This window comes from Dipodomys merriami, unplaced genomic scaffold (assembly GCF_024711535.1).
Source record: "Dipodomys merriami isolate MVZ:Mamm:240054 unplaced genomic scaffold, mDipMer1.0.p SCAF_10, whole genome shotgun sequence".
In the NCBI taxonomy this organism is placed as follows: Eukaryota; Metazoa; Chordata; class Mammalia; order Rodentia; family Heteromyidae; genus Dipodomys; species Dipodomys merriami.
The window spans coordinates 19,491,227-19,518,297 of NW_027202271.1; the positions used below are offsets into that span (position 1 = coordinate 19,491,227).

General features: G+C 36.7%; 2 protein-coding genes across 2 annotated transcripts; both read right to left on the minus strand.

Moving 5' to 3' along the window:
• Window positions 1-1,496: 1,496 nt before the first annotated feature.
• LOC138837363 (olfactory receptor 6C76-like) lies at window positions 1,497-2,426 on the minus strand. The gene has a single exon (XM_070036080.1). The coding sequence runs from the start codon at window positions 2,424-2,426 to the stop codon at window positions 1,497-1,499; it is 930 nt and encodes a 309-aa protein (XP_069892181.1).
• A 19,371-nt stretch (window positions 2,427-21,797) lies between these two features.
• Window positions 21,798-22,727, minus strand: LOC138837368 (olfactory receptor 6C76-like). The gene has a single exon (XM_070036094.1). It carries the CDS (start codon window positions 22,725-22,727, stop codon window positions 21,798-21,800), a length of 930 nt encoding a protein of 309 aa, XP_069892195.1.
• Window positions 22,728-27,071: the final 4,344 nt, after the last annotated feature.

The following is a 27,071-nucleotide window of genomic DNA, read 5'->3' on the forward strand; positions in this document are numbered from 1 at the left end:
AAGTCTCAGATAAAGCCCAAGTTTCAGCATTTGCCAACTGGAGAGGAATGGGGAATGAAGCAACCATGGTTAGAGTTCATTCATGATGCTTCCTGGTGAGGGTGCTTGCTGCCCAAAATACAGGATGAAGACACATGCATTAAAATAACAAAGAATGGCATCCACAATGACAATAGAATATCTAGGTTCCTAATACCATAGGCTAGTATATAGCATAGGCCAGTATAGGCCAGTTTTTATAACGAAGAAATGGACATGCAAAAGGAATAGAACATGGCAGAGCTAGGAAGTAGTGCCTGACAGGTTCTCTGTGCTCATGCACTTGAAAAAATAACTTCAGAATTGCCTGATGAAAAGTTTTATCGATTGCTCTTACTACTCAATGGGAGAGTTCGTTATAGATTATTTAAAATTAAATTCTGGTATTCTTGCAAAATGATCTTCTCTTTTTTGTAACATCCATCTCTCATTACCAGGATTTTTAGGGCATATACACTGTAAACATGTAATCATGTACAATAAGGTCAAAATGGTAGGCATGAAGAACAAAGGAAGTTCAGGTTAAGGAAGCTAAATAAAGCAGTGAATGTGTAATTGCAATTTTAGGTTCTGGGCCAAAACACCATATGTCAAATAAAGAGACAAAAAATTTTATTACACAGTTTATACAGCCATGGAGAGACAGCACTGCAGTTCATGATCAGCCATCACTGAGTATAGATGAGAGGTTTAAGTGGCCAAAGAAACAAGAGTAGGAGGAAACAGGTGTTCATGGTATTTATGACCTTTCCTCTGATCATTGTTTCAGAACTGTTTCTTTGAGATTGGAGAAGTTGTGAATGATCTCCCAATTTCAGGAGAGCATTTTGGTTCCCATAAGATGACTACACTTGTTTCAAGATATTGTCTCATCATTACAGGTAACTGTCCAACTTAAGACAAGTAACTGTCCTATACTTGTCTGAAGCCAGGCGCTGGTGGTTCATGCCTGTAATTCTAGCTACTCAGGGGGCTGAGATCTGAGGATCATGGTTTGAAGCCAGCCTGGGCAGAAAAGTTCTTGAGACTTTTATGTCCAGTAAACTACTCAGAAAAAGGTAGAAGTGGTGCTGTGGCTCAAGTGGTAGAATGCTATAGCCTTGAGCAACAGAAGCTCAGGAACAAAAGGAAAGGAAAAAAAATAAATGAGCAAAAACAAGTTGTCTGTTCTGCTAGGATCTACTGTTCTTCAGCAACAGTTTCAGGTCCTTGTTATGGAACAGTCCTGTTCTTCCTTGATTCCAAGGTGGCTACGAAGTGAATAGTTTAGAATAAAAGGACAGATGAAACATGATAGAGATGCTTTTAACAACTTCATGGGCCCACCTTTAGTCCTAATAGTTTTTAGCAGTCAGAGTTTAAATGCCAATTACAGATCAAGTAAACATTGCTAATATTTCATGTCATAAAAGATCCAGTTCAGGTTGAAGGAAATGAATTTTTTTTACCATTCAAATTTATTTGGCAAGCACTTTTTTGACCAAGTACCTAAAGGATTGCTTTACCTGCTGGTTCCTCAGGGAGTAAATGAAAGGATTTAGCATTGGGGCAACAGAGGTATTGAGCACTGCGATGCCCTTGCTCAAAGCCACTCCTTCCTTTGCTGACGTTTTGACATACATGAAAATACAGCTTCCATAAGAAATGGAGACAACGATCATGTGTGAGGAACAAGTGGAAAAGGCCTTTTTCCTCTGCTCAGCAGAAGGGATTCTCAGAATTGTCCTGAGGATGAAGGCATAGGAAAGGACCACTAGTATTAAGGTCATCATGAGGGTGAATACTGCCAGGAAAAATGCCAGGAGTTCCAGGATGGTTGTGTCTGTGCAGGCGATCAGCAGAATAGGAGAAGAGTCACAGGTGAAGTGGTCAATGATGTTGGAGTCACAGAAATCCAACTGAAGCCCCATGATGATTGGTGGGAAGATAACGAGAAACCCAGCAAGCCAGGAGCTAATTACAAGCTGGATGCAGACCTTGCTGCTCATTATTGTTGTATAGTGCAAGGGCTTACAGATGGCTACATAACGATCATAGGACATGGCTGTCAAAAGGAAGAATTCTGTTGAACCAAGGAGAATAAAGAAGAACACCTGAGTCATACAAGAGTTATAGGAAATGGTCAAATCCCCAGTGGCAATGCTGACTAGGAATCTAGGAATACAAACTGTTGTGAATGAGATCTCTAGGAAGGAGAAGTTCCTAAGGAAGAAGTACATGGGTGTTTTGAGGCGTGAGTCTATCAGTGTGAGGGTTATAATAGTCAGATTTCCAGTAATAATCAGTATGTAAGCGAGAAATAGAAATAGAAATATCAAAATATTTAGTGTGGGGTCATCTGTTAATCCCAGAAGAATGAACTCTTTCACAGATGTTTGATTTTTCATTTCTGATGTTGAGTTTTGTCAAATCTAAAAATCAAAAGGGAAAACAGTTACTTAAAACAGGGTAAGATTTTATCTTTTTCTTACCAACTTGGTTAAGTAATATGTAAAGCCAGTAATGAAACAATATGTCAATGATCAAATTGTGAAATACTTATTCACCACAAAAATATGTCTGTTATCAACCTTACATAACTAGCAACTTGATATTCATTTAATCATTTGATGGCACTAATAAATGCATGAATAAAAGAAAAATATGCCTACCAAATATATCTTACTTTTAAAAAATCTTTAGATCGTAATTTTAAATTTTTCAATATTACTTTATTACCAAAACATTAATGTAATTACCATGTATTTATTTTCTGAAAAGGAAAAATTTTCAAAAGTGTTTTTGAGTTATTTAAAGAGATATAGAGAGGGCTGGGAAGGTGGCTCAGTGGGAGAGTGCTTGCCTTGCATGCATGAGGCCCTGGATTTGATTCCTCAGCACCACATAAGCAGAAAAAGCTATACGTGGTGCTGTGTCTCAAATGGTAGAGTGCTTGCCTTGAGCTTAAGAGCTGAGATTTAGCACGTAGGCCCAGAGTTCAGTCTCCACAACCGACCAAAACAACAACTAAACTAAACTAAACAAAAAGAACACCAAGATATATAGAGAGAACTAATATTTTAACAAAAGAATCGCAAACATCAATCTAATATTCATATACTGCTAAAGAAACAAACAGTATTTTGCAATGTTTTAAAAACTTTCACGTTTTTACTTTCTGAATAAATAGCACATGATCACTTCCTATACAAGAGTCTATTAGCCAAATCTAAATGACCTAGTATATACAGTTATTATCTAATAAAAAACATGAAGTAAGAAATAAAATATATACTTACAATTGTATAATGTCATAGCAGAGCAGCAGTGAGATTGTTCAGGCCCAAGTTTTCCTCTGAGTGTCAGGATTTGATGCTTTCCTTTTGGAGAATTTGTATACTTCTCCAACTATGGAGAAATGCCTTATATAATAATGTAATTATATGCTATATGGGTAGAGTTTGACAGATGGTTCTGGTTATATACAATGAAATGGAGCACGCTTTTTGGATTGCCCAGTAGGATGGGGACAAGATCTTGGTTTATGGTAGATGGTGTTCAACCAGAATTAATCAAATTGCCCATGAGGTTCTGCAATTTATAGTGAGAAATCTGGGTGACTCGTGCAGTATCAAAAGCCCTAAAGGCAGTTCCAAGCATTAAATTTATATTAAGTCTGAAAGTGAAATAATGTAAGAATTTTTGTTGTTGTTGAGTGTCTTTGGTGCTTAGTTATTATTTAGGAATAAAGGATGTAGAGATGAGGAAGGTCTGTGGGTTAATGGACAGTTTAGAACTGGATTCAGAGTAGGAATTCAGAACCAGAGATCATGTTTTTCTGTAATATGAGTGAAAGACAGAGACAGACAGGAAAAGAGAGAGGGGAAAAAGAGAAAAAGTAGGCAGAAGGATGGAGGGAAGGAAGGGAGAGAGGGAGGGAGGGATAGGGAAGTGGAAAGCGATTGATAAGGAAAAGGAAAGGCAAGGAAAAGGGACAGAAAAAGAAAGAAGGAAGAAAGAAAGAAAGAAAGAAAGAAAGAAAGAAAGAAAGAAAGAAAGAAAGAAAGAAAGAAAGAAAGAAAGAAAGAAAGAAAGAAAGAAAGAAAGAAAGGAAGGAAGAAAGAAAGGAAGAAAGGAAGGAAGAAAGGAAGGAAGAAAGGAAGGAAGGAAGAAAGGAAGAAAGAGAGAGAGAAAGAAAGAGTAAAAAGAGAGGAGGGAAGGAAGAGAGGAAGGAAGAAAGGAAGGAAGGGAGGGAGGGAGGAAGGGAGGAAGGAAGGAAGGAAGGAAGGAAGGAAGGAAGGAAGGAAGGAAGGAAGGAAGGAAGGAAGGAAGGAAGGAAGGGCGAGAGGGAGGGAGGGAGGGAAGGAGGGAGAGAGGGAGGGAAGGGAGGGAAGGGAGGAAAGGGAAGGGAAGGAAAGGGAAGAAAAGGGATGGTAAGAGCAGGGAAGGAAAGGGAAGGGAAGAGAAGGGAAGAGAAGGAAGGAGGGAGGGAAGGAGGACAAGCGAGTACCTTGTCAGATTTTTGGAGCCATACTTACAGTGGAACAGAAAGAGGTGGTGATAACATTCTACTTATTAATTAAGTGAAACCCTTAGTTGATGGGAGCAAAGAGAGAAAACCATAAGTGAGAATAATCAACAGCTATGGAAAATAAGCATGAGATATGAATGAAATTTGTTGAGACAGAATGTCATTGAAAATTTACAGTGACTTTTCTAATCTGTATGGTCCAAAACTCCATGTTTGTTTTCTCTTGTTTTTTCACCCTCCAAAAAATGCTATAGGAGGAATAAAGTTCCTGATCCTGATGAGTAGAAATCCTCACTAATATAGTGTTTTACTTAGTCTTCAGTAATTCTTGTGTGATTCTTATTTTTGCTTTATGCACCTGCAGGTTGGAAATTTGTTTTTCCAATTATTATTTGCCAAAGAAGTATACTTGTTATATCTGTTTCTTTTACCTCCTTGAAACAGACACAGGGGACTTTTGTAGGAAAGCAGAATGAAGATGTCTCTCCTGAGGAATGGTAATGATGAGGCCATAACATTAGGTCAAATAATTTTAATTAGTTATATTTCAGCAATTATTTTAACACATTAAATGTCAGAAGAGTATGTAATTACAACAATAAAGAAATGATAAGTTCTCTATTTTCATTTCATTATTATATTTTAATCTGTAACAAATTTTTAAGTAACATAATCTCCCCCAGAAATATGTAAAAAAAATACAAAAAGGAAAGAAAAAAAATAGCAAGAAGAAAGATCCACAATTACATGACATAAGTAATTCAAATGTTTTATTTATTAATACAATTACATTAAGTGGGTGTTGTGGTTCATTCCTGTTATCCCAGCAAGCCAGGTGGCTGAGATCTGTGTATCATGGTTTGAAGCCACCCTGGAAAGGAAAGTCTATGAGACTTTTATCTCCAATAAAATCTACTAAAAAGAATAAAGCCATAACTGGAGCTGCATCTTAATTGGTAGAGTGCTCACTTTGAGCAAAAGAAGCTCAGAGACAGTATCCAGGCCCTAAGCTCAAGTCCCAGGATCAGGATCAGCTGAAAAAAAATTAATTAATTTAATTACTTTAATAATATATATTATTTGTGGTCTATTGAATAAATGCACTTGCTGGGTCAGAGGGAAGCTGTATGTTTATTCTTTTGAGAATTCTCCATACTGCTCTCCATAGTGATTGAGCAAGTTTACATTCCCACCATCAGAGTAGTAGTGTTCCCTTCTGGCCACATTCTGCCAGCATCTGTCATTTTTAGTTTTCTTGATAATGGCCATTGTAACTGGGGTGAGGTGAAATTTCAATGTAGTTTTGATTTTCATTTCTTTTATGGCCAGAGATGTTGAACATGTCTTTATGTGTCTATTGGCTGTTCTTGCTACTTCTTCTAACAAGTCTCTCTTTAAGTCTTTAATTCATTTACTAATAGGGTTGTTATTTCTTTGACTATTCATTTGGGGGGGGATAATTTTTTGAATTCTAAGTATATTTTAGATATGAGGCCCTTGTCTGATACTTAGCTAGTAAAGATCTTCTCCCATTCTGTGGACTTCCTATTTATCTTGCTTGCTATGTCCTTTGCCAGAGTGATACATTTTAGGACCATTTCCTTATTATAGATCGAAACAAGAGGTAATACAAGGGAGAAATATATTGTAAATTTGGAGACTCATTTAATGATGGTAACTTGTTTTTACAGGCACAATTAGGAGATTATAATGAGACATTTGAAGGGATTGAAAAAATTCTTTTGGAACTGTGGTTTTATCAATTTATTTGAACCTGGGTTTTATCAGTTCATTTGAATTGACTATAGAGCAATTTGAGGAATAGAATACAAAAAGAATGTATGCATTTGTTTGCATCAATTCTTTAATTTAGAAGATTCTTTAATTTAAAAGATTCTGTGATGCAAGGCTCTAGTTCTTCCAGCTTCAAAATGAGAACTTCAGAAAATGTGGAATGATTAGCCCATATGTAAACTTCTTGTCCATATAAATTCACAAGAGTACAGCATTCCCTTTTCCCAAATACCATGCTTTCTTTTTCACAATACCTTCATGTGTTTAGATTAGATAAGAGAAATTATTATAAATTAAGACAACATTAATCATCTTTAACTAGTTGTCAACATGTCAGTTTATAAGTACAACGCATTTTGGTTGGAATCACTACCTTCAATCTCCCACCCTATCTCTCTCATTCAAACTCTTCCCCTCAATTTTTTTTTTCTGGTTTCATCGGATGTGCATTGAATATTATGATTTCATTTCCTGCCATTCCTCTCTTTTTCTAACACCTGCCCTGGTAAATAAAAAATAAAAATATTGTATTGTCTACTTAATTCCCCTTTGAAACCTAAATTTTGTGAAATTGATGAGGGCATTTTTGATAAACATTTTCTTTCTTTTTTTTCTTAGAAGAGAGTATCATCTTAATTTTCCTTGTAATGTATTTTTTCACCTAAAAAGGTGAAAAGTTTCACCTAAAAATGTTTAAGGTGCTTTTTGGAGTCTATATACAATAGAATTTTGCATCTTTTTAAATGTTTTTTATTGTAAAAAAATAGTATACAGAGGGGTTACAGTTACATGAATAATGTAATAAGTACATTTCCTATTGAGCATTGTTTCCTCCTCCTTTGATTTTCCCCTGCCATCCCGTCCCTCCCCACATCCCAATTCCCCCCTCCACTGCCCTCCTCCCCCCCCCAACGCCCCCAATCTCATAAGCTAAGCAGGGTCGGGCCTCGTTAGTACTTGGATGGGAGAATTTTGCATCTTTAAACAACAAATACTGGAGACAAAATCAGAAGCTCACATGGAGAACTCCCTATTGTTGCCATTCATTAGCCTTAACCCATGGAGAATATTTACATCGATATTTGAAAGATGAAGTCACTCTCAGGGTAGTGTGTTTAGCGCTAGTTTTGATTTCATGGTTTCCAAATAGTGTGATTCCCATAGGAGTTTTCAGTGAATACTCCATTTCTACAGTAAACTGTTAGAGACTCTTCAAAGATGAGTTGATGTCCTTGAGGTTCATGTGAGATGGGACACCATTGGTCTCAAGGTACAACTACAGTCTTGGGAACCTAACTTTTCCACCTTTACTTCTGTGATCTCTCTTGGCCATAATTAGTTCCAAGTCACATCAGGGCAATCACGGGATTCCCTAAGGGTGGTGTGAAACTTTTGTATCCTGCAGCACATTACTGTAAATATAGCCATAGTAAAGATCTCACAAGTTTAATCAGTCTCCTAGGGCCCTATTAAAAAAGTTAATTTAGAAAGGAACAAAATTAGAATTAAGCTTCAGAAACCCCTGGGTAAATGATTATAATGCCTCTCAAGCTTGAAACTCTTTTAAGTGGTGCATTAAATGTGAAGAACTGTAGAGTCAGAGATGGGCATTTAAGTTTCCACACGTGTATCGTACACACACACATGCAGGCACGAGAAACTCTTGGGTAGATGGCAGCATTGTTAGCTTAATCCCCAGGGTTTAGCCACTAAAAGCAACTTTGGTCTATGAGCAAGCACAAATTTGATTCTTCCATAGAGAATTACATCTGCCCTTAACCTTGCTTCTCTCTTTCTCCACATGTATTTAGAAGGGGTGTTTATAGCTTCTAGGTAACACTGTTTGATATTCTTTTTTTTTAATTTAATTTTATTTTATTTGTGAACATACTGTACAGAGGAGTTACAATTACATGGGCAGGATAATGCGCACATTTCTTACCAAGCATTGCAGCCTCCTCCTTTGTTTATGTTTGATATTCTTACTTAAATTTTTAATAAGTTTTTATTGTGAAAATACTATACAGAGGGGTTACAATTATATGAGCAAGGTAATGAGTACATTTCTTATCAAGCATTGTTGCCTCCTCCTTTGTTTTTCCCCTACCATCCCTGCCCTCCTGTCTCCATGTTTGATATTCTTTAGTCCTTGGAAGTTATTATTGATTTATAATCAACTATTTGAAGATAATTTTAAAAAGATTTTTTTAACATTTAGTGGGTTTTTCAATGCAAGAATTCCTAATAGGTTTAGTAAATATAACCTAGAATAAAAGGGAAGAAATGAAAGGAGCATTCCTAGATCTGTTCCCCTCTCTATAGACCCATTTAAATTATACTTACTGGTTTCCAATATAATCCTGTAAAATGATATTTTACCCTTATATTTTCCTTGACATCTTTAATACATATTCCATTTAAAATATTTAGTTTGAAAGGCAAGATACCATTTGAGCAATTTGTGTTGAGAAACTACTAGCATTTATTGGGAGAGATCAAAGAAGATTATTGCAACTTTCACCCCAACAATACACTCTTATGATTTATAGTTCCTTCAGCTCATATTGATATATATATTCTTTACATACATTAGCCCGCACAGATATAGTTTGTGGATGCAGTAGTTCTGTTCTGAATTCTATTAAGCCCCATGTGTTAGAACATATTATTCTTGGCTTGTAATTTAACCAGAGCAACACAATAATACTTTGGTTTGATATGAATTAAATATTAAAATCATATCATAAACAACCCACAATAACAGCCGAATAGATACAAAGTGACTCTCATAATATAGCTTTGACTAAGTGTTTTCGAACACAATGCCCTTCTCAATCATCTCTAAGAAATTTCCTTCTTTCCATACTAAGGATAAATGGTACAACGATGAGAGAATGAATTCCCTGACTAGAATGCCCAAAATTGGTAAATATGAAAGAAGAGAATAAAAAGAAGGAATGATGCACTTGTGCAACATTTTAAAACATGGTTTCGCTCAGCACATTGTCATGAAACCTAAATCTCACAAAATGCTAGATTTGGTTAACATGCAGAGATATTTAGCAATGACTTCTATTCAGATGCAAACACTATGAGCTGTGCCCACCAGATGGCACTGCTGGGAGCTGTCAGCCACATGCAGTCAGCTGACCAGCAAATACCTGAGATTTTGTAAGTAACTTCCAGTACAGTTATGTAGTAACTCTCTTTTTTGTAATGCATGTTTTTGACAATTAGCAGGTTGAGTTGAATTAAATTGAAGATATTTAATTTGGTGAAAATTGTAAGTGGACCAAACCTTATTCTGGGTTAATAGCATTACCAAATCAAACAATGTTGCCAGGTCAATCAATAATTATTAACAATTACTTCCTACTTGCTCTTAAGTAGTGACAACTGAATGTGGAAATGGAGAAGACATTAGATTTTGTTTTTGTGTTGGTCTTGGGACTTGACCTCAGGATCTAGGTACTGTCCTTGAGCTACTTTGGTCAAGATTAGTGCTCTACCACTTGAGCCACAGCTTCATTTTTGACATTTTCCTAGTAATTGGAGGTAAGATTCTCTCAGATTTGTCTGCCCGGGCTGGCTTTGAACCATGATACTCAGATCTCAGCCTCCTGAGTAGCTAGGATTACAGATGTGAAACTTTTGGCACTCTGATAGACATCAGATATTGAACCTTGTTCATACATTATTTAAAACATTCAACAATTAAGACAGAGGTGATTGTATTCATTCCAACCTTAATAAGAGTCCAAGCTGTGGGAAAAGCCAGTGGCATAGCACATGTCTAACATGATCAAAGTTCTAGGTTCAGTCCCTAGAACTTCAAACAAATAAAAGAATTGAAAAAGGGATCAGACACTACTTTTTGTTTGGCCATTTGGGAAGTTTTTCTTCAATTCAGACAATCCATAGAGGAAAATTCTTTTTGCAATGCATCATTTGTCTTTGTCAGGAAAGCAGAAGGAATCCTGCCAAATCGATGGAAAACTCATTTCTGAGTTGCTTGATTAAATAATAAGGACTTTGATCCATTTGGAGTTGATTCTGGTGCAGGGTGATATATAAGGATCTAGCTTTAGTTTTCTACAGGTGATTAACCAATTTTGCCAGCACCATTTACTGAAGAGGCTATCTTTCTTCCATGTTATTTTTTTAGCTCCCTTATGGAAGATTAGGTAGCTATAGGTCTATGGGTGTATTTCTGGATTTTCAATTCTATTCCATTGGTCCTGAGATCTCTTGTGCCAGTACCAAGGTGTTTTGATTACTATGGCTTTGTAGTAGAGTTTGAAATTTGGTATTGATATTCCTCCAGCACTACACTTTCTGTTAAGGATCGTTTTTGCTATTTGGGGTCTTTTATTGTTCCATATGAAGGCCTCAGAGTCAAAGCAGACACCCTGAAAACATTACAGGAAGGAATAGGAGAAACTCTAGGTCTCCTTGGCACAGGCTGAAACATAACAAATCAAAGAAAGGTTGGATAAATGGGATTGGATGAAGCTGCAGAGCTTCTGCATGGCAAAGGACATAACTAGCAAGATCAATAGAAAGCCCATTCATTGGGAGAAGATCTTCACTAGCCATACAATGGATAAAGGTCTCATATCTAAAATATATTTGGAACTCAAAAAATTAAATCCCCCAACAACAAATCCTCAAAGAAAAAACTGCCCGATAAATAAGTGGACTAAAGACCTAAAGAGAAACCTCTCTTTAGAGAAAATAAGAATGGCCAATAGACATATGAAGAAATGCTCGACCTCTCTAGGCAAAAAAGAATTTCAAATCAAAACAACATTGAGATTCCACCTCATCCCAGTTAGAATGGCTATCATCAAGAAATCTAACAACAACAGATGCTGGAGGAGATGTGGCCAGAAGGCAACCTTACTGCACTGTTGATGGGAGTGTAAACTTGTTCAACCACTTTGGAAAGCAGTATGGAAGTTGCTCAAAAGACTCCACATAGAAAAAAAAAAAAAAGACTCCACATAGTGCTCCTCTATGACCCAGCAATTCCACTTTTGAGCATTTACCAAATGATCACAAACAAGACCACACTAAAGCTACCAGCACAGCTATGTTTATTGCAGCATTATTTACCATAGTTAAGATATGGAACCAACCCAGATGCCCCTCAGTAGATGAATGCATCAAGAAAATGTGGTATATATACACAATGGAATTCTATGCTCCATCAGAAAGAATGACATTACCCCATTTGTTAGGAAATGGAAAGACTTGGAAAAATTATATTAAGTGAAGTAAGCCAGGCCCAAAAAGATAGGTCCCATGATTTCCCTTATTTGCAATAAACAGTATATGTCTGAGACAAGCAGAAACAGTCAGATAAGTTGATATTAGGCAAAATGAGTCCAAGATAAGGACTCAAATGGTTTTTCTTTCTTGCGACTGTTTCTAACATATTTATAAGATGATTTCTTTGTTGCTTTGTATGTCCCTCCCCCACGGTATAACCCCTGTTTTCACTGTATTTGATGTTGGCATAATCTGTGGAGGGGAAGGGAAAAAACCAAGTGTTTAAATAGGGATACAGGTGGACCCATTGCAACAATGAGATGTACAAGACGTTATGTCGTAAAATGAACTTTACAACCTTGGTGGGGGGTGGTGAGGTAAGGAGGGATGGGGGCAGGGGGAGATGGGAAGGGAGGGGAAATGGGAAGGGATGAGAAGGGGATAAAAGCAGGAGGCAACAATGCTTGATAAGAAATGTACTCCTTACCTTGCTCATGTAATTGTAACCCCTCTGTATGATATTTTCACAATAAAAAACTTATTAATAAAAAAAGAAAATGTGGCATATATATACAATGGAATTCTATGCCTCCATCAGAAAGAATGGCATGGCCCCAATTGTTAGGAAATGGAAAGACTTGGAAAAAATTATATTAAGTGAAGTAAGCCAGGCCCAAAGAAACATAGGTCCCATGGTTTCCCTTATTTGCAATAACTAGTATATGTCTGGGACAAGCAGAAAAGATCAAAAGCTATGTACGTATGACCAGATAAGATGATGTTAAGTAAAAAAATGAACCCCAAGATAGGGACACAAGTGTTTTTTTTCTTTCTTGCTATTGTTTCTAGCGTATTTGTAATGTGCCATGTGTGATTTTTGTTGTTGTTGTTGTTGCTTTGTATGTTTCTCCCCCACAGTATAACCCCTGTTTTCACTGTATTTGATGTCGGTGCCCTTCATCTTATATGTACACTTCTCAAATTTGGGGAGGGGAAGGAAAAAATGCTTAAATAGGGATACAGATTGGTTCATTGTAACAATGAGATGGGAATTTTACAATTTGTGGGGGAGAGTATAGTTGTGGAGGTGGGAGGGAAGGGATGGTAGGGGAAAAACAAAGGAGAAGGTAACAATGCTTGATAAGAAATGTACTCATTACCTTGCTCATGTAACTGTAACCCCTCTGTGCAGTATTTTCACAATAAAAACCTTATTAAAAAATGAAATGACTTCATAGGCAGTAAACCTCAGGTACTTTTCTCTACTAATGTCAAGCTGACTAATATAGGAACACCTCCACTTAGAAAGATGTAAGAAAATAAAATGGGACAATTACTACCTCATGCAACAGAAAATTCCAAGATATTACTAGGGCTAGATTTCTTAGCCTCTTATGTCACCATGATTTAAGATTTATATATCTCTGTTCAATGCTTTTCTCCCACTGGACTTACTCTGAGGTTACTCCTGTGCTGTGGCTCTCAGTAGGTGAAGACTTAATATCTTTCCAAACTAATGGAGAAAAACATATTCATGATAGTGAACATGGTAGTAGCATAATGGAATTTGCATTTTGAATCTGTCACCATGATGAATGGTAGCAAAGTCTGTGTATTACCCACCATGAGTCCCCAAAGAGAGTGGTCTTGGAGTTCTCATGTCCAAGGAAAAAGAGGCAGAGTATGTTCTCACTCCAGGAGATAGACACATGGGAGCTTTTCTATCTTTGTTTCTGTGGTTCCTGAATCTCAGAGGATGGACTGATGCTTGCCTACTTTGAGGATATGGGTCTTCCCCACCTACTCACTCAGACCCATTCCCTAATTTCCTTTGGAAATGCCATCACAAGTGTACCCCAAATATCGCAGTACCAAGTCTCCATGTATTCCTTAACGCAGTCAAGTTGACACCTAATATTACCCATCACAAGCCCACCACGTGACACCCATCAGCACCTCCTAAAGCCATAATGTTAAATAAAGATACGAATAAGGGATCGTGTCACTTCAGTTGCTACCCTGTGTGCAACCAAAGATGCACGAGAAGACAAGACAAATTCCTCGAGGGAGGTTAACCTTTCTCCTGATGTTCAATAGCTTCAACCCAATGATGTGAAAGTAATAATATTTAAATGCTGATGTAAGCTCAGTGACATCAGAAGTGTTGTGGGCAGGAATGGCAAATCCCTATCTAAAGCAGGTGCCACTCCATTGCCATGATGGAAACTACATAACATAGTCAACCTGCCACCGGGCAGCTGGCTGCTCACCATGGGTTATCCTGACCTGTGGAACTTGACACTGTCACTGCTGCTGGCTGACTGGGCTCTCAGCAGTGGTTGTAACTGGGTCAGCCTTGGTGAGTGTAAATCTGTTGTAGCAGAGCCCAAGGCATGACTGGGCCTCCCCTTGTCCCCATGATCACTTTGTTTAGGGATCAACTGGGTAATGACAGAAGTGGCTAAGGAAAGAGGCTGATTAATATCCACAAAATAAGCCTCACTACCCACCTGATTATTACTCTTCTACTGAAGTCAATCTTTGGGGATGTCCTTAAGCCCATTCAGAGGTCACTTATTTACCCATTCCCCATGTTTATTTGTTAGTTTTCCAATCATTTTCCTTCCAACTCTGTATCAAATCAGATTCTTGGTGAGAGCCTACATTTCAGTGTGTAATTGCACATCTGTCTATTTCTGCTTCCAGCAGAAGTGTACAACCATAAGCCCTTCCCAAAGTTCTAATGAGAGACTTTCTTTTCATTGCTGTCCTTTATGGATGTCTCAGAAAGGGCCTGGCATGCAGCAGCTGTGCACTTTCAGATGGAGCCTGCAGAACCATTTGCAAACCAGAGCCTTGTTTTCTCTTCTTTTGTCAGTTAATTATAGCCTGTACCTCATGAGGCCATAGGTGCAATATAGCAGAAGTAGAAGCCATGGGCCTTTTAAACAATTATTTGTAGAAATCATTTGTGCCTTCTGGATGTATTCATCCATAGTCATATATATATACCACTTCCTTGGATGATAGAGTGCTTCTGCAAATTCCCAGCTCTACAATCATGAGGCCAGATAACATCCAGTTCATGATGGATATCTCAGGTCACGTGATGGTGATCTCAGGTCACAGGTAACTTGACAATGTGTAATCAAGCATTCAATTCTCAAGGCTAAGAATGAGAATAGACTGTGGAACTTGGAAGGGCTTTGCTCCAAAATCATAAGGGTCCTTACAGTTCATCTCTAGACACCTACCAAACACACTCTGCAGTCTTCCTGCCTGCCACTGAAAATCTCAGTCTTCGAAGCATGGGGCCCATGTGGAAAGAGCTTGCACAACACCTGCACCCCATATTCAACCATCTCCTACGCTGGGCCCCTTAGAGCTGGGAGTTTTCTAAGTTCACTTGGCAGATGGTCCAGTGAAACATTTCAAAATGTAGGATAGGCTACTTTGAAAAGCATATTGGGAATTTTTTGCACAACTCTGGTGCAATATTGGTGTTCAATAATTATTTTTAGAGGCAGAAGCTTCTCTGTTCATTTCCATTTGGCCTTGCTCATGACATCAGCCATCTCCCCACAGCTTCTTGAGTGAATATGGACACTGTGCCAACTCCAAAGTATTTCTCTACTCATTTTACCTGCTGAACCAGATAAATGACCACAGGATGAATCTGAAGGTGCACTGTGAGTTGGACCAGAGATAAAACTTTCTTGGCCACCTGACCTCCATAGGCTCCCACTGCAACTAGAAGGCCACAGCCATGGTGCTGTCTTCAATTCAATGTCACTTCAGAGCCAGTGTCCAGTAGATCCCAAAGATTTGCTTTTTCACTACTTTTATTTTCCGAATGCACATGGAGCTTCTTGGCAAAACTGACCCTGTGGATGTCTAGCCCTGGTGTCTGGCTTCCTGAATTGTGAGAGGAAATGTTTCTCTAAGTTTTAAGCCGCCTTGATGAGCAACTTAGCAAGCAGGTGATTCTTCACAACCATGCCAATTGTCATGTTGCATGACCTGTCTTTCCATCATGATGATGTCAGCTCCTTACCACTTGAATCTACTGGTGAAATGTGATTTGCTGTTGTGTAGAGAATGTGACAGAAAGAACACTGTGCTGTCCAGACTGTGAGAGTCAGATATCATGGCATTCTTCTGCTCTCTCTGGCCCCCACAAACCAAAGTTCACTTGATGGAAAATAAAAGACCTTTCGAAGCTGAGCTGATTCACTCCAATGAAGTCCAATTGAGTACAATTTACAGTCATCTGATTCTCTAAGGTATATGAGAACACTATCCAGGCTATTAGAATTGCTGTGCTGACCCATAAGTCATGAACAACAATAGTCTTAAGGCACTGAAGTTGGAGGGAGTTAGTTTGTGTTACATAGAATGGCTATGGATAAATGATACTGTCTCCTTCAGAGTGAACATTTATATTCCCTAGATTTACTCTTGCATCTTTAGCTGAAATTATCACCACTAAGAAGCATGGGCACAGAGAAGCAACAAGAGATGTGGTACTTGTCTATCCTTTTTATTTTGGGAAATAATGAAGGCATTGCTTTACTAAAGTTCAAATGACACTTGCACAATAAAAACTCAAAGGAAAATTTGTTGGGAGAAATGAGATTTTCTGTCTATATGGAACTGGTATACAGAGCTATAAGAGATAGAAAATGTTGTAAACACATTAGAAAATGGGTTGGTTTCTGGGTCTTTATTAAGAAAATTTCGGCCTGTTCCAAGGAACCCTAGAGTTTCTCCTACTCCTTCTTGTAATGTTTTCAGGGTGTCTGCTTTTATTTTGAAGTCTTTGATCCATTGGGAGTTGATTCTGGTACAGAGTGATATATAAGGGTCTAGTTTTAGTTTTCTACAGGTGATTAACCAACACTGTCAGCACAATTTCCTGAAGAGGCTGTCTTTCTTCCATTCTATTTTTTTTTTTTGCTCCCTTATCAATGATTAGGTGGGTATAGGTCTGTGGATTCATTTCTGGGTTTCCAGTTCTATTCCATTGGTCCTTGGTGCTCTGCATCTTGTATATACATTTTTCTAACTTGAGGAGGGGAAGGGAAATAACAAAATGTTGAAACAAGGAGGCAGGTTGACCCATTGTAACAATGAGACATACAAACCCTTATGTTGCAAATGAACTTTACAATAGGGGGGCTGGGAGGGAGAAGTGGGGAAGGTGGGGAGGGAAGGTATACTAGGGGAAAGACAAAGGAGGGGGTAACAATGCTCAATAGGAAATGTACCCATTACCTTACTCATGTAACTGTAACCCATCTGTACATTATCTTTACAATGTTTCTAACATATTTATAAGATGATTTCGTTGTTGCTTTGTATGTCCCTCCCCCACGGTATAATCCCTGTTTTCACTGTATTTGATATTGGTATAATTTGTGGAGGGGAAGGGAAAAAAACAAATTGTTTAAAAAGGGATACAGGTGGACCCATTGCAACAATGAGATGTACAAGACGTTGTTGTCGAAAAACAAACTTTACAACTTTGGCAGGGGTGGTGGATGAGAGGGCAGGGATGGGAAGGGGAAACAAAGGAGGAGGCAACAAAATGCTTGATAAAAATTGTACTCATTACCTTGCTCATGTAATTGTAACCCCTCTGTAGAGCATTTTCACAATAAAAAAACTTATTAATGATAATTTTAAAAAGAATTAAATGAGCTAGAGTCCAAAAAAAAAATTAAAAGAATCAACAAAAAATTAAGTAAAAGGAAATGGGTTGGTACTTTCTTTAAAAAAAAAAAAAGTTAAGCCCACACACAGCTTGCATTAGTTTTTCACCACTGTGATAAAATACTTGGGACAAAAAGCTTAAGAGGGAAAGGATGAGTTTTGGTTCATTGTGTCAGTGCCAGGGGTTTCCGTCCGTGGTGGCTTGTCCATTGTTTGTGGGCCTGAGGGTGGTGACAGAGCCCATGGTGGCAGGAACATGTGGAGGGAGTAGCTCATATCTGGATGCATAGGATGCAGAGAGAGCAAGAGAGGATGAATCTAGGGACAAGTTAATATACATCCTTTCAGAAGATGCCTCCAGTGACCGGTTTCCTCTCTATAGACCCCACATCTTGGTTTCTGCCACTGCCCAATAAAATTGCCAATTGTTGAATCTATCAATGAATTAAGCCACTGCTGATGTTAGACTTCTAAAGGTCCTATGCATATATACATATATCTCAAGTATGGTGAATATATATGTATCTTAACCATAAAGAACATATATATATATATATATATATATATATATATACACACACACATATATGTATATAGAGGAATATATATGTACATATATGTTTATAGGGAAATATATATATATATATATATATATACTTATACACACATATATTCCCTATGCTTAAGCTACCCAGCATATTTCCTAATCTTGAAGGAATTAAAAAGTCGTTCAGGGGCTGAGTACCAGTGGCTCACTCCTGTAATCCTGAAGCTGAGATCTGAGAATTGTAGTTCAAAGGCAGAACAATCTATGAGACTTTTATCTCTAGTTAACTCCTAGAAAGCCAGAAATAGAGTTGTGGCTCAAGTGGTAGGGCACTAGACTTGGGCAAAGAAGCTCAAGGAAAGTACCCAAGCCCCAACCAAGTTCAAGCCCCAGGACTGGCACAAAGAAAAGTATTGAGTGACTTATTTCTCAAAACAACCCTTCATTTAGTTCAAACTCCCAAGTAATTATTTGGTTTACATCAAGTTTTTCAAATGTACTAATCTTACATATTAAATGTACATTTTAAATGTAAACTCTTACATGTTAAGGAAATAGGTTTCACTATACATTTCTTATCTCATAGCAAACATTGATGGAAATTTGTAACTGCTAGAAAAGGTATTCTAATATTTTTGTTAATTCATGTGCATATACATATAAATACTATGGATAATAATTTTTAGAAACAAACCTTTATTAGCTTAGGGAAAACACAAATAAAACTATCACACATATATTTAAAAGTCTTTTGGTATAGAGACACTTTTATTCCTCTTGGGCAAATATCTAGGATGTCCATTTTGTGTAATGTAGTATGCTTATTATGGTTTGATACTGAAATATCCTTAAAGGCTCATGTGTTAAATTGGACTTTGGAAATCTGGGTATTACAGACACACACCTGTAGTCCTACCTACTCAGTAGGCTGAGATCTGAACATCATAGTTCAAAGCCGGCTCAGGCAGGAAAGTCTGTGAGATTCTTATCTCTAATTAACCATTGAAGAAAACCTGACAATAGAGCTGTGGCTCAAGTGGTAGAGCACTAATCTTGAGCAAAGTAGCTCAGGGACAGTACCTAGACAAGTTTTCAAATGTTTTTTTCTTTCTTGCGAATGTTTCTAACATATTTATAAGATGATTTCTTTGTTGCTTTGTATATTCCTCCCCCACGGTATAACCCCTGCTTTCACTGTATTTGATGTTGGTATAATTTGTGGAGGAGAAGGGCAAAAACAAACCATTTAAATAGGAATACAGGTGGATCCATTGCAACAATGAGATGTACAAGTCATTATGTCGAAAAATGAACTTTACAACTTTGGTGGGGGGGGAGGAAGACTGGGTAGGGGGGTGGAGATGAGAAGGGATGGGTAGGGAAACGAGGAGGCTACAATGCTTAATAAGAAATGTACTCATTACCTTGCCCATGTAATTGTAACCCCTCTGTATGGTATTTTCACAACAAAAAAATAAAGAAAGAAAAAAGAAATACATGGGACTCTTCAGATGTGAATCCAGCTCTTTTGCTCAAAGCTAGTTCTCTACTGTTTGAGCCACAGCTCCACTACTGGCTTTTTAGTGATTAATTAGAGATACTAGTCTCATGGACTTTCTTGCTGCACAGGCTGGCTTCTGACTGTGATTCTCAGATTTCAACCTCTTGAGTAGCTACAATTACAGACATGAACCACTGGTACCTGACTATTTTTGTTTTTATAGTCTGTTCTTTTGATATGAAAAAACATCATTCTCAAGATTGATGTCAAGGATATTATTTTCCCTCTGCTTTCTTCAAAAACTTTCAGGTCTTCACTTTAAGTCTTCAATCTCTTTTACTTATTGATATCCAGTTTCCCAAACACCATTTGTTGTCCTCATTATAAGGCCAACATGTGATGACAGTATCTATTAGTTGACCATATACAAATATACATTACACAAATATAATATCATTCTTTTATTAATGAACCAAGGACTTAGTATAAAAATTTTAATTTCACTTAAGTATAGTCAATCATATAGACAACAAAACAAAGTAGGGTAATTCCCTTAAGGCTAAAAACATTAGCCCAGAAAGTTGTTTCATAACCTTTATAAACCTCACCATTGACAAAGAATAATGGAGAAAATGCAAAGAAGTATGAGAGATGTGACAAGAATATGAAATATAGAAGGAAGACAATAATGACAATAATGTAGCAACAATAATAGCAACAACAATATACACTAGAATACTTTTTTCCTCCTCTACTCCCTTTTTATAGAAAAAAAAAATCTATGCAAATTTTACTCTATACCAGAAGTCTTCCTAGTAGGAAGACATTTTGCAGATGAGTGATCCATATAAAGACACCTATTTTATTTCTTGAAGGAACCATAGCAGTATGTACTGATAAAAAGCATCAATGTTTATATTCTATTCCACCATTTCTAGTGTTTTAAAGGACCTAGGTGTTTGAAAGAATGAAGTAGTAATTGGATAATATGCTGACCAACAATGGCCTAAAAAATTCAGGGATTTCATGAGCTCTGCATTTATGTATTCAAATGCCATGTCTAACCAGTAGAGACGGTGCTGATGGAAAAATAATTACTCAAGACTAAATGAAGTCAAGAGAGCAGTCAAAGAGTAGGTGGGAAAAGACCTTGTCAGTTCTGAGCCAATCTCAGTCTCCATTATTTATTGAGCAGGCAGTATGTGCTATGATGTACATAGCCAAGTAAGACAGGCAAAGTATTTGGATCACCTAACATTACTCAGGCTAACTTGATGAACTAAACATCAATGTCCTGTTTTCTGTTACTGGGTCTATGTTTTATCTTTTATGGTACAAACAATACTTAGAGCATGAACATTCATCAATCATGCTTACCAGAACTTTGCCTGGGTTCAACATAGTATATACATATACACAGTGTCTATCTGCTGATTTTTTACATTCATACTTTTTACATTCATAGTCTTTGCACCCATTCCTGTTTTCCCAGGCTGGCTCCTACACTGATAAATCTGAATTCATTAATCCGGACTAATATTAATACTACTAGTAGTATATACCAGTAAAACAGGAATTTTAGGTAATAAAAATGTTAAAGTTCCAAGGGCAGAGTTCCAATGGGCAGATACTTAACATTTTAAAGATGTTTTCCAGAGTTGAATCATGGCTTAAAACAAACCCAATCAGAGGTTCCATAGTGCAAATAAAGAGGAGGAAATCATTTTCTGAAATTCTTTGTGGGCAGACCATTCACCCTGTGTTGAATGACTTAGCCAATCTTTACCAATGTCTTAACACGAATACATGGCACTTGAGATTTTGGAAAAGATAGCTGGTTGTATGCTTGAAAGTTTAATTCCAAGCAAATCAGTAACATAGTGTATTCCAGCCTTCAAATGAAAGATGATGGCAATGCTAGGCCATTTGACCCATGTTCTACAGTGACGATCCAAGCTGAAACAGGACCTGGCCCTTTGAATAATAGGGAGCATTGGTGGGTTTGGGCATGCTGATTCTGGTAACCAGGGATCTTATATTATCGGGCTTCATGAAATCTAAGAGCTTGGGAAGACCTGAAGAGGCCACCTTACTTTTGCACCAGCATCTGCTGCAGAAACCCTGACTTTCGAGCAGTTGTCCCGTCCTTCCTGGATTCCAAGGTGGCTGTACAGTTAGGACAAGGACAGATACAAAATGGTTACAGATATGCTAAGTTTTTTCTTCCTGCTTTTAGCTAATTTATGAGTTCAAGTGAGGAGCTTTTAATTAATTTATTTTTTTAGTAAAAGGCGTTTAAGTATCTATTGCAGGTAGCGGACACATTGCTAATATTGTATTATATAAAGGACACATTGCAAATATTGCATTATATAAAATGCTCCATTTAAAGTTGAGGCAATGAATTTCTTTACCATTAAAATTTATTTGGCAAGCACTTTTTTGACCAAGTACCTAAAGGATTGCTTTACCTGCTGGTTCCTCAGGGAGTAAATGAAAGGATTTAGCATTGGGGCAACAGAGGTATTGAGCACTGCGATGCCCTTGCTCAAAGCCACTCCTTCCTTTGCTGAAGTTTTGACATACATAAAAATACAGCTTCCATAAGAAATGGAGATGACGATCATGTGTGAGGAACAAGTGGAAAAGGCCTTTTTCTTCTGCTCAGCAGAAGGGATTCTCAGAATTGTCCTGAGGATGAAGGCATAGGAAAGGACCACTAGTATTAAGGTCATCATGAAGGTGAATACTGCCAGGAAAAATGCCAAGAGTTCCAGGATGGTTGTGTCTGTGCAGGCGATCAGCAGCATAGGAGAAGAGTCACAGGTGAAGTGGTCAATGATGTTGGAGTCACAGAAATCCAACTGAAGCCCCATGATGATTGGTGGGAAGATAACGAGAAACCCAGCAAGCCAGGAGCTAATTACAAGCTGGATGCAGACCTTGCTGCTCATTATTGTTGTATAGTGCAAGGGCTTACAGATGGCTACGTAACGATCATAGGACATGGCTGTCAAAAGGAAGAATTCTGTTGAACCAAGGAGAATAAAGAAAAACACTTGGGCCATACAAGAGTTATAGGAAATGGTCAAATCCCCAGTGGCAATGCTGACTAGGAATCTAGGAATACAAACTGTTGTGAATGAGATCTCTAGGAAGGAGAAGTTCCTAAGGAAGAAGTACATGGGTGTTTTGAGGCGTGAGTCTATCAGTGTGAGGGTTATAATAGTCAGATTTCCAGTAATACTCAGCATATAAGCGAGAAATAGAAATAGAAATATCAAAATATTTCGTGTGGGGTCATCTGTTAATCCCAGAAGAATGAACTCTTTCATAGATGTTTGATTTTTCATTTCTTGATGTTGATTTCTGTCAGGTCTAAAAATCAAAAGGAAAATCAGTTACTTTGAATGGGGTAACAGTTTTTGTTGTCTTATCTGCTCTAATGGAACAATAAATCAGTAACTAAATTGTACTGCATTTTGATAATACATATTCACCACAAAATATGTCTCTTTTCAGCCTTACATAACTATTTGATATTTAATTAATTATTTTGATGTCACTATTAAATGCATGAGTATAAGAAAAATATGCCTACCAAATTTATTTTACTTTTAAAATAATCTAAACTAGATTTTAATGCTAAAAAATTTAAGTATTACTTTATTGTTAAAACACTAATCTATTAGCATCTACTTTTTTCAGAAAAAGAAACATTTTCAAAGATTTTTTAAAGTTCTTTAATGATGATAATGTCACTTTCCATACATAGATAATATTTTAATGAAAGAATCACAAACATCAATCTAATATTCATATACCTCTAAATAAAATAAACCTCTAAATATTTTGCAATGTTTTGAAAACTTTGAGGTTTTTACTTTCTAATAAAATAACAAACTATCAAGATTCTAATAGCCAAATTTAAATGATCTAGCATATATAGTTATTATTCAATAAGAATCTTGAAGTAAAAAATAAAATATCTACTTACAATCATATAATTTCATAGCAGAACAGGCGTGAGATTGCTTAGATCCAAGTGCACTGTTGCTTTCCTCTGATTATCAGTATTTGATGGTTTACTTTTGGAGAATTTGTACCCTTCTCCACCTATGGAGAAGTGCCTTATATAATAATATAATTATATGATATATAGGTAGAGTTTGTCAAAATGGTTCTGGTTATATACAGTGAGATGGAACACACTGTATGCATTGCCCATTAGATGGAAATAAGATTTTGGTGTCTGGTAAATAGTGTTCCAATCAGAACTTACCAAAGTGCCCATGAGGTTCTGCAATTAATGGTGAGAAAGCTGGGTGATTCATGCAGCAGCGAAAGCTCTATAGATAGTCCTATCAGTAAATTTGTAGTAAGTCAAAAAGTCAAATAATACAAGAAAATTTTGGTTGAGAGAGTGTCTTCGGTAACTAGTTATTATTTAAGAGTAAAGGATGTGGAGATGAGGTAGATCAGTAGCTTAAATGGACAGTATAGAACTGGTTACAACACAGGAATTCAGAACCAAGATCAAGTTTTTCTGTAATGTGAATGAAAGACAGAGATAGATACAGAGAAAGAGACAAAGAGGAGAATGAGAAAAGGCATACAGAAGGAAAGGAAGGAAGGAAGGAAGGAAGGAAGGAAGGAAGGAAGGAAGGAAGGAAGGAAGGAAGGAAGGAAGAGGAAAAAGGAGGGAGGGAGGGAGGAAGGAAGGAAGGAAATGTGAATACCTTGTCAGATTTTTGAAGCCATACTTACAGTGGAACAGAAAGTAGAGGTAATAACATTCTACTTATTAAGTGAAACCCTTAGTTGATGAGAGAAAAGAGAGAAATTAAGTGAGAATAAATAATCAATATCTGTGGAAAAAAATGAGCATGACTTCTGAAGGAAATTTGTTGAGACAAAATGTCATTAAAAATTTACAGGGACTTTTCTAGTCTATATGGTCAAAAACTCCATATTTGGTTTCTCTTTTTTTCTCACCCTTCAAAAAATACTATTAAAAGAGTAACATTCCTGGCCCTGAAGAGTAGAAATCCTCACTAATATCATAGTTATATAATAGTTTACTTATCCTTCAGTAACTCTTGTGAAAAATAGGTTATACTTTAAATTTTTATCTTATTTTTTTACTTTATGTATTTGCCAGTTGGAAATTTGGTTTTGCAAATATTATTTACCAAAGAAGCATACTTGCTATATCTGTTTCTTTTACCTCCTTGAAAAAGACACAGGGGACTTTTGTAGGAAAGCAGAATGAAGATGTCTCTCCTGAGGAATGGTACTGATGAGGCATAACAATTAGGTCGAATAATTTTAATTAGTTATATTTCAGAAATTATTTTAACACATTAAATGTCAGAAGAGTATGTAATTCCAACAGCAAAGAAATGATAGTACTCAATATTTTATTTTATTACTATATTTTAATCTGAAACATATGTCTGACTAAGTAACATAATGTCCTCCAGAAATATGTAAGAAAGAAAGAAAGGGAGGAAGGATGGATGGAAGGAAGGAAGGAAGATCAAGTTAGGATCCACAACACATGATATATGTGATGTTTAATTTAATAAAAATACATTGAGTGGGGTATCCATGGTTCATGCCTATAAAATCCTAGCTAACAAGGAGGTTGAGATCTGAGGGTCATGATTTGAAGGCAGCCTGGACAGAAAAGTCTGTGAGAGTTTTATCTTCAATAAAAACTACTTTAAAAAATCTAGAACTAGAGCTGTGCCTCAACTGGTTGAGTGCTAACCTTGAGCAAAACAAGCTCAGGGACTGCTCCCAGGTCCTAAATTCAATCCCAAGGATTAGGATCAGCACCAATATAGACATAAAGATAGAGATACAGAGATAGATATATTAGACATTATTATATTTATCTTTTTATACATATTACATGTATTATATATTACTTACTTTTCTTTATATTATTAGACTTTTGTTTTAGGGAGTCTCAATTTTCTTAAAAGAAGCTGCCACCTGAAAAAAACATTTTTTCACCAGCATCACAACTAGAATAGGTTTAGAAATCAATTAGTAAATGATTGGTGAGTCAGTTCAAGAGAAAAAGAAGACAAAGTGTCATCAATGTCTTTTGTGATAGTGTCTAGTGAGTATCACTGCTGCATTTGCTCACTCTTGGTCTTATCTTTTCTAGGCACCCTGACTCCCTCAAAGACAAATAATCTAACAAACCAAAGCACAACAAAAACTACAACAACAGCAATAAATCTCTGGTATCCATTTCCTAGAGTTCATTTCTAAAAATATTATTTTATATAATCATATGCACATAGCTATTGAGTCTTTGTGTTCCTTTCTTAAGAATATCCTTGGTCTCACTGTGTGAATGTCCAGAGACCTGTATAATTTAGCATGTCCTAGTGTATTTTTTAAACTAACCAGTGTATTTGCTTGTAGATTTATAGGCACATTTTAGCTACCATAAATGAAGAAAAACATGAAAACTATATTTCTCTGGGTCTGGCTTACCTCATTTAACATAATTTTTAAGTATTTCTTTTTCCTTATATGTGGTGCAATATCAATCCTTCTGAATTCTAATGTATATATATATATATATATATATATATATACATTAGAATATATATATATATATACATTAGAATATATATATACATTAGAATATATATATATATATATGGGGGGCATATGGGTTGATTCCATAGCTTGGCCATGGTAAACAAGGCTCCCATAAGCATGGTTGTGCTGGTAGTTTTATTGTGGCATTGTTTGTGGTCTATTGGATAAATAATCAGGAGTGTACTTGATGGGTCAGAGGGAAGCTATATGTTTAGTCTTTTGAAAAATCTTCATATTGCTTTCCAGAATGAACAAGTTTACATTCTCACTAATAGTGTAATATCATTTCCTTTTGGCCACATTCTACCAGCATCTGTTATTTTTAGTTTTCTTGCTAATGGCCACTGTAACTAGGATGAGGTGAAATCTCAATAGTGTTTTGATTTTTGTTTCTTTTATGGCCAGAGGTGTTGAACACTTTTTTCATGTGTCTATTGGCCATTTTTACATCTTCTTCTGAAAAGTCTTCCTTTAAATATTTAGTCTATTAATTCATTGGATTGTTGGTTCTTTGAGGGTGATTTGAGAGAGGCATTCATTTTTGGAACTGTAAGTATATTTTGGCTAAGAGGCCCATATCTGATAAAAGAAAATCTTCTCTCCTTCTGTGGGTTTTCTATTTATCTTGTTAGCTATTTCCTTTGCCATGAAGGAGCTCTTCCATTTGATGCAATCCCATTTATCCAGTCTTTCATTAACTTGTGATTCTGGACTTTTACTTGGGAAGTTTCAGACATGCCTAGAAGGCCTAGTGTTTCCCTTACCCTTCCTATAATATTTTCACGATACCTAGTCCTACCTTGAGGTCTTTCATCCATTTAGAACTGATTCTGCTACAAGATGATATAGAAGATATAGCCTCAGTTTTGTGCATAGATAGCCAATTTTGCCTGTACCATTTATTTTATTATTTATTTTTTCTGCCCTCCCCCATTTGCCCACTCCCCCCCCAAAGTTGTAAGGTTCATTTCCAACATAGTGTCTTGTGAGTATCATTGTTGCAGTAGGTCATCCTGTGTCCTTTTTTTCAGCGTTTTGTTAATTCCCTTTCCCCTCTCTAAATTAGATAAATG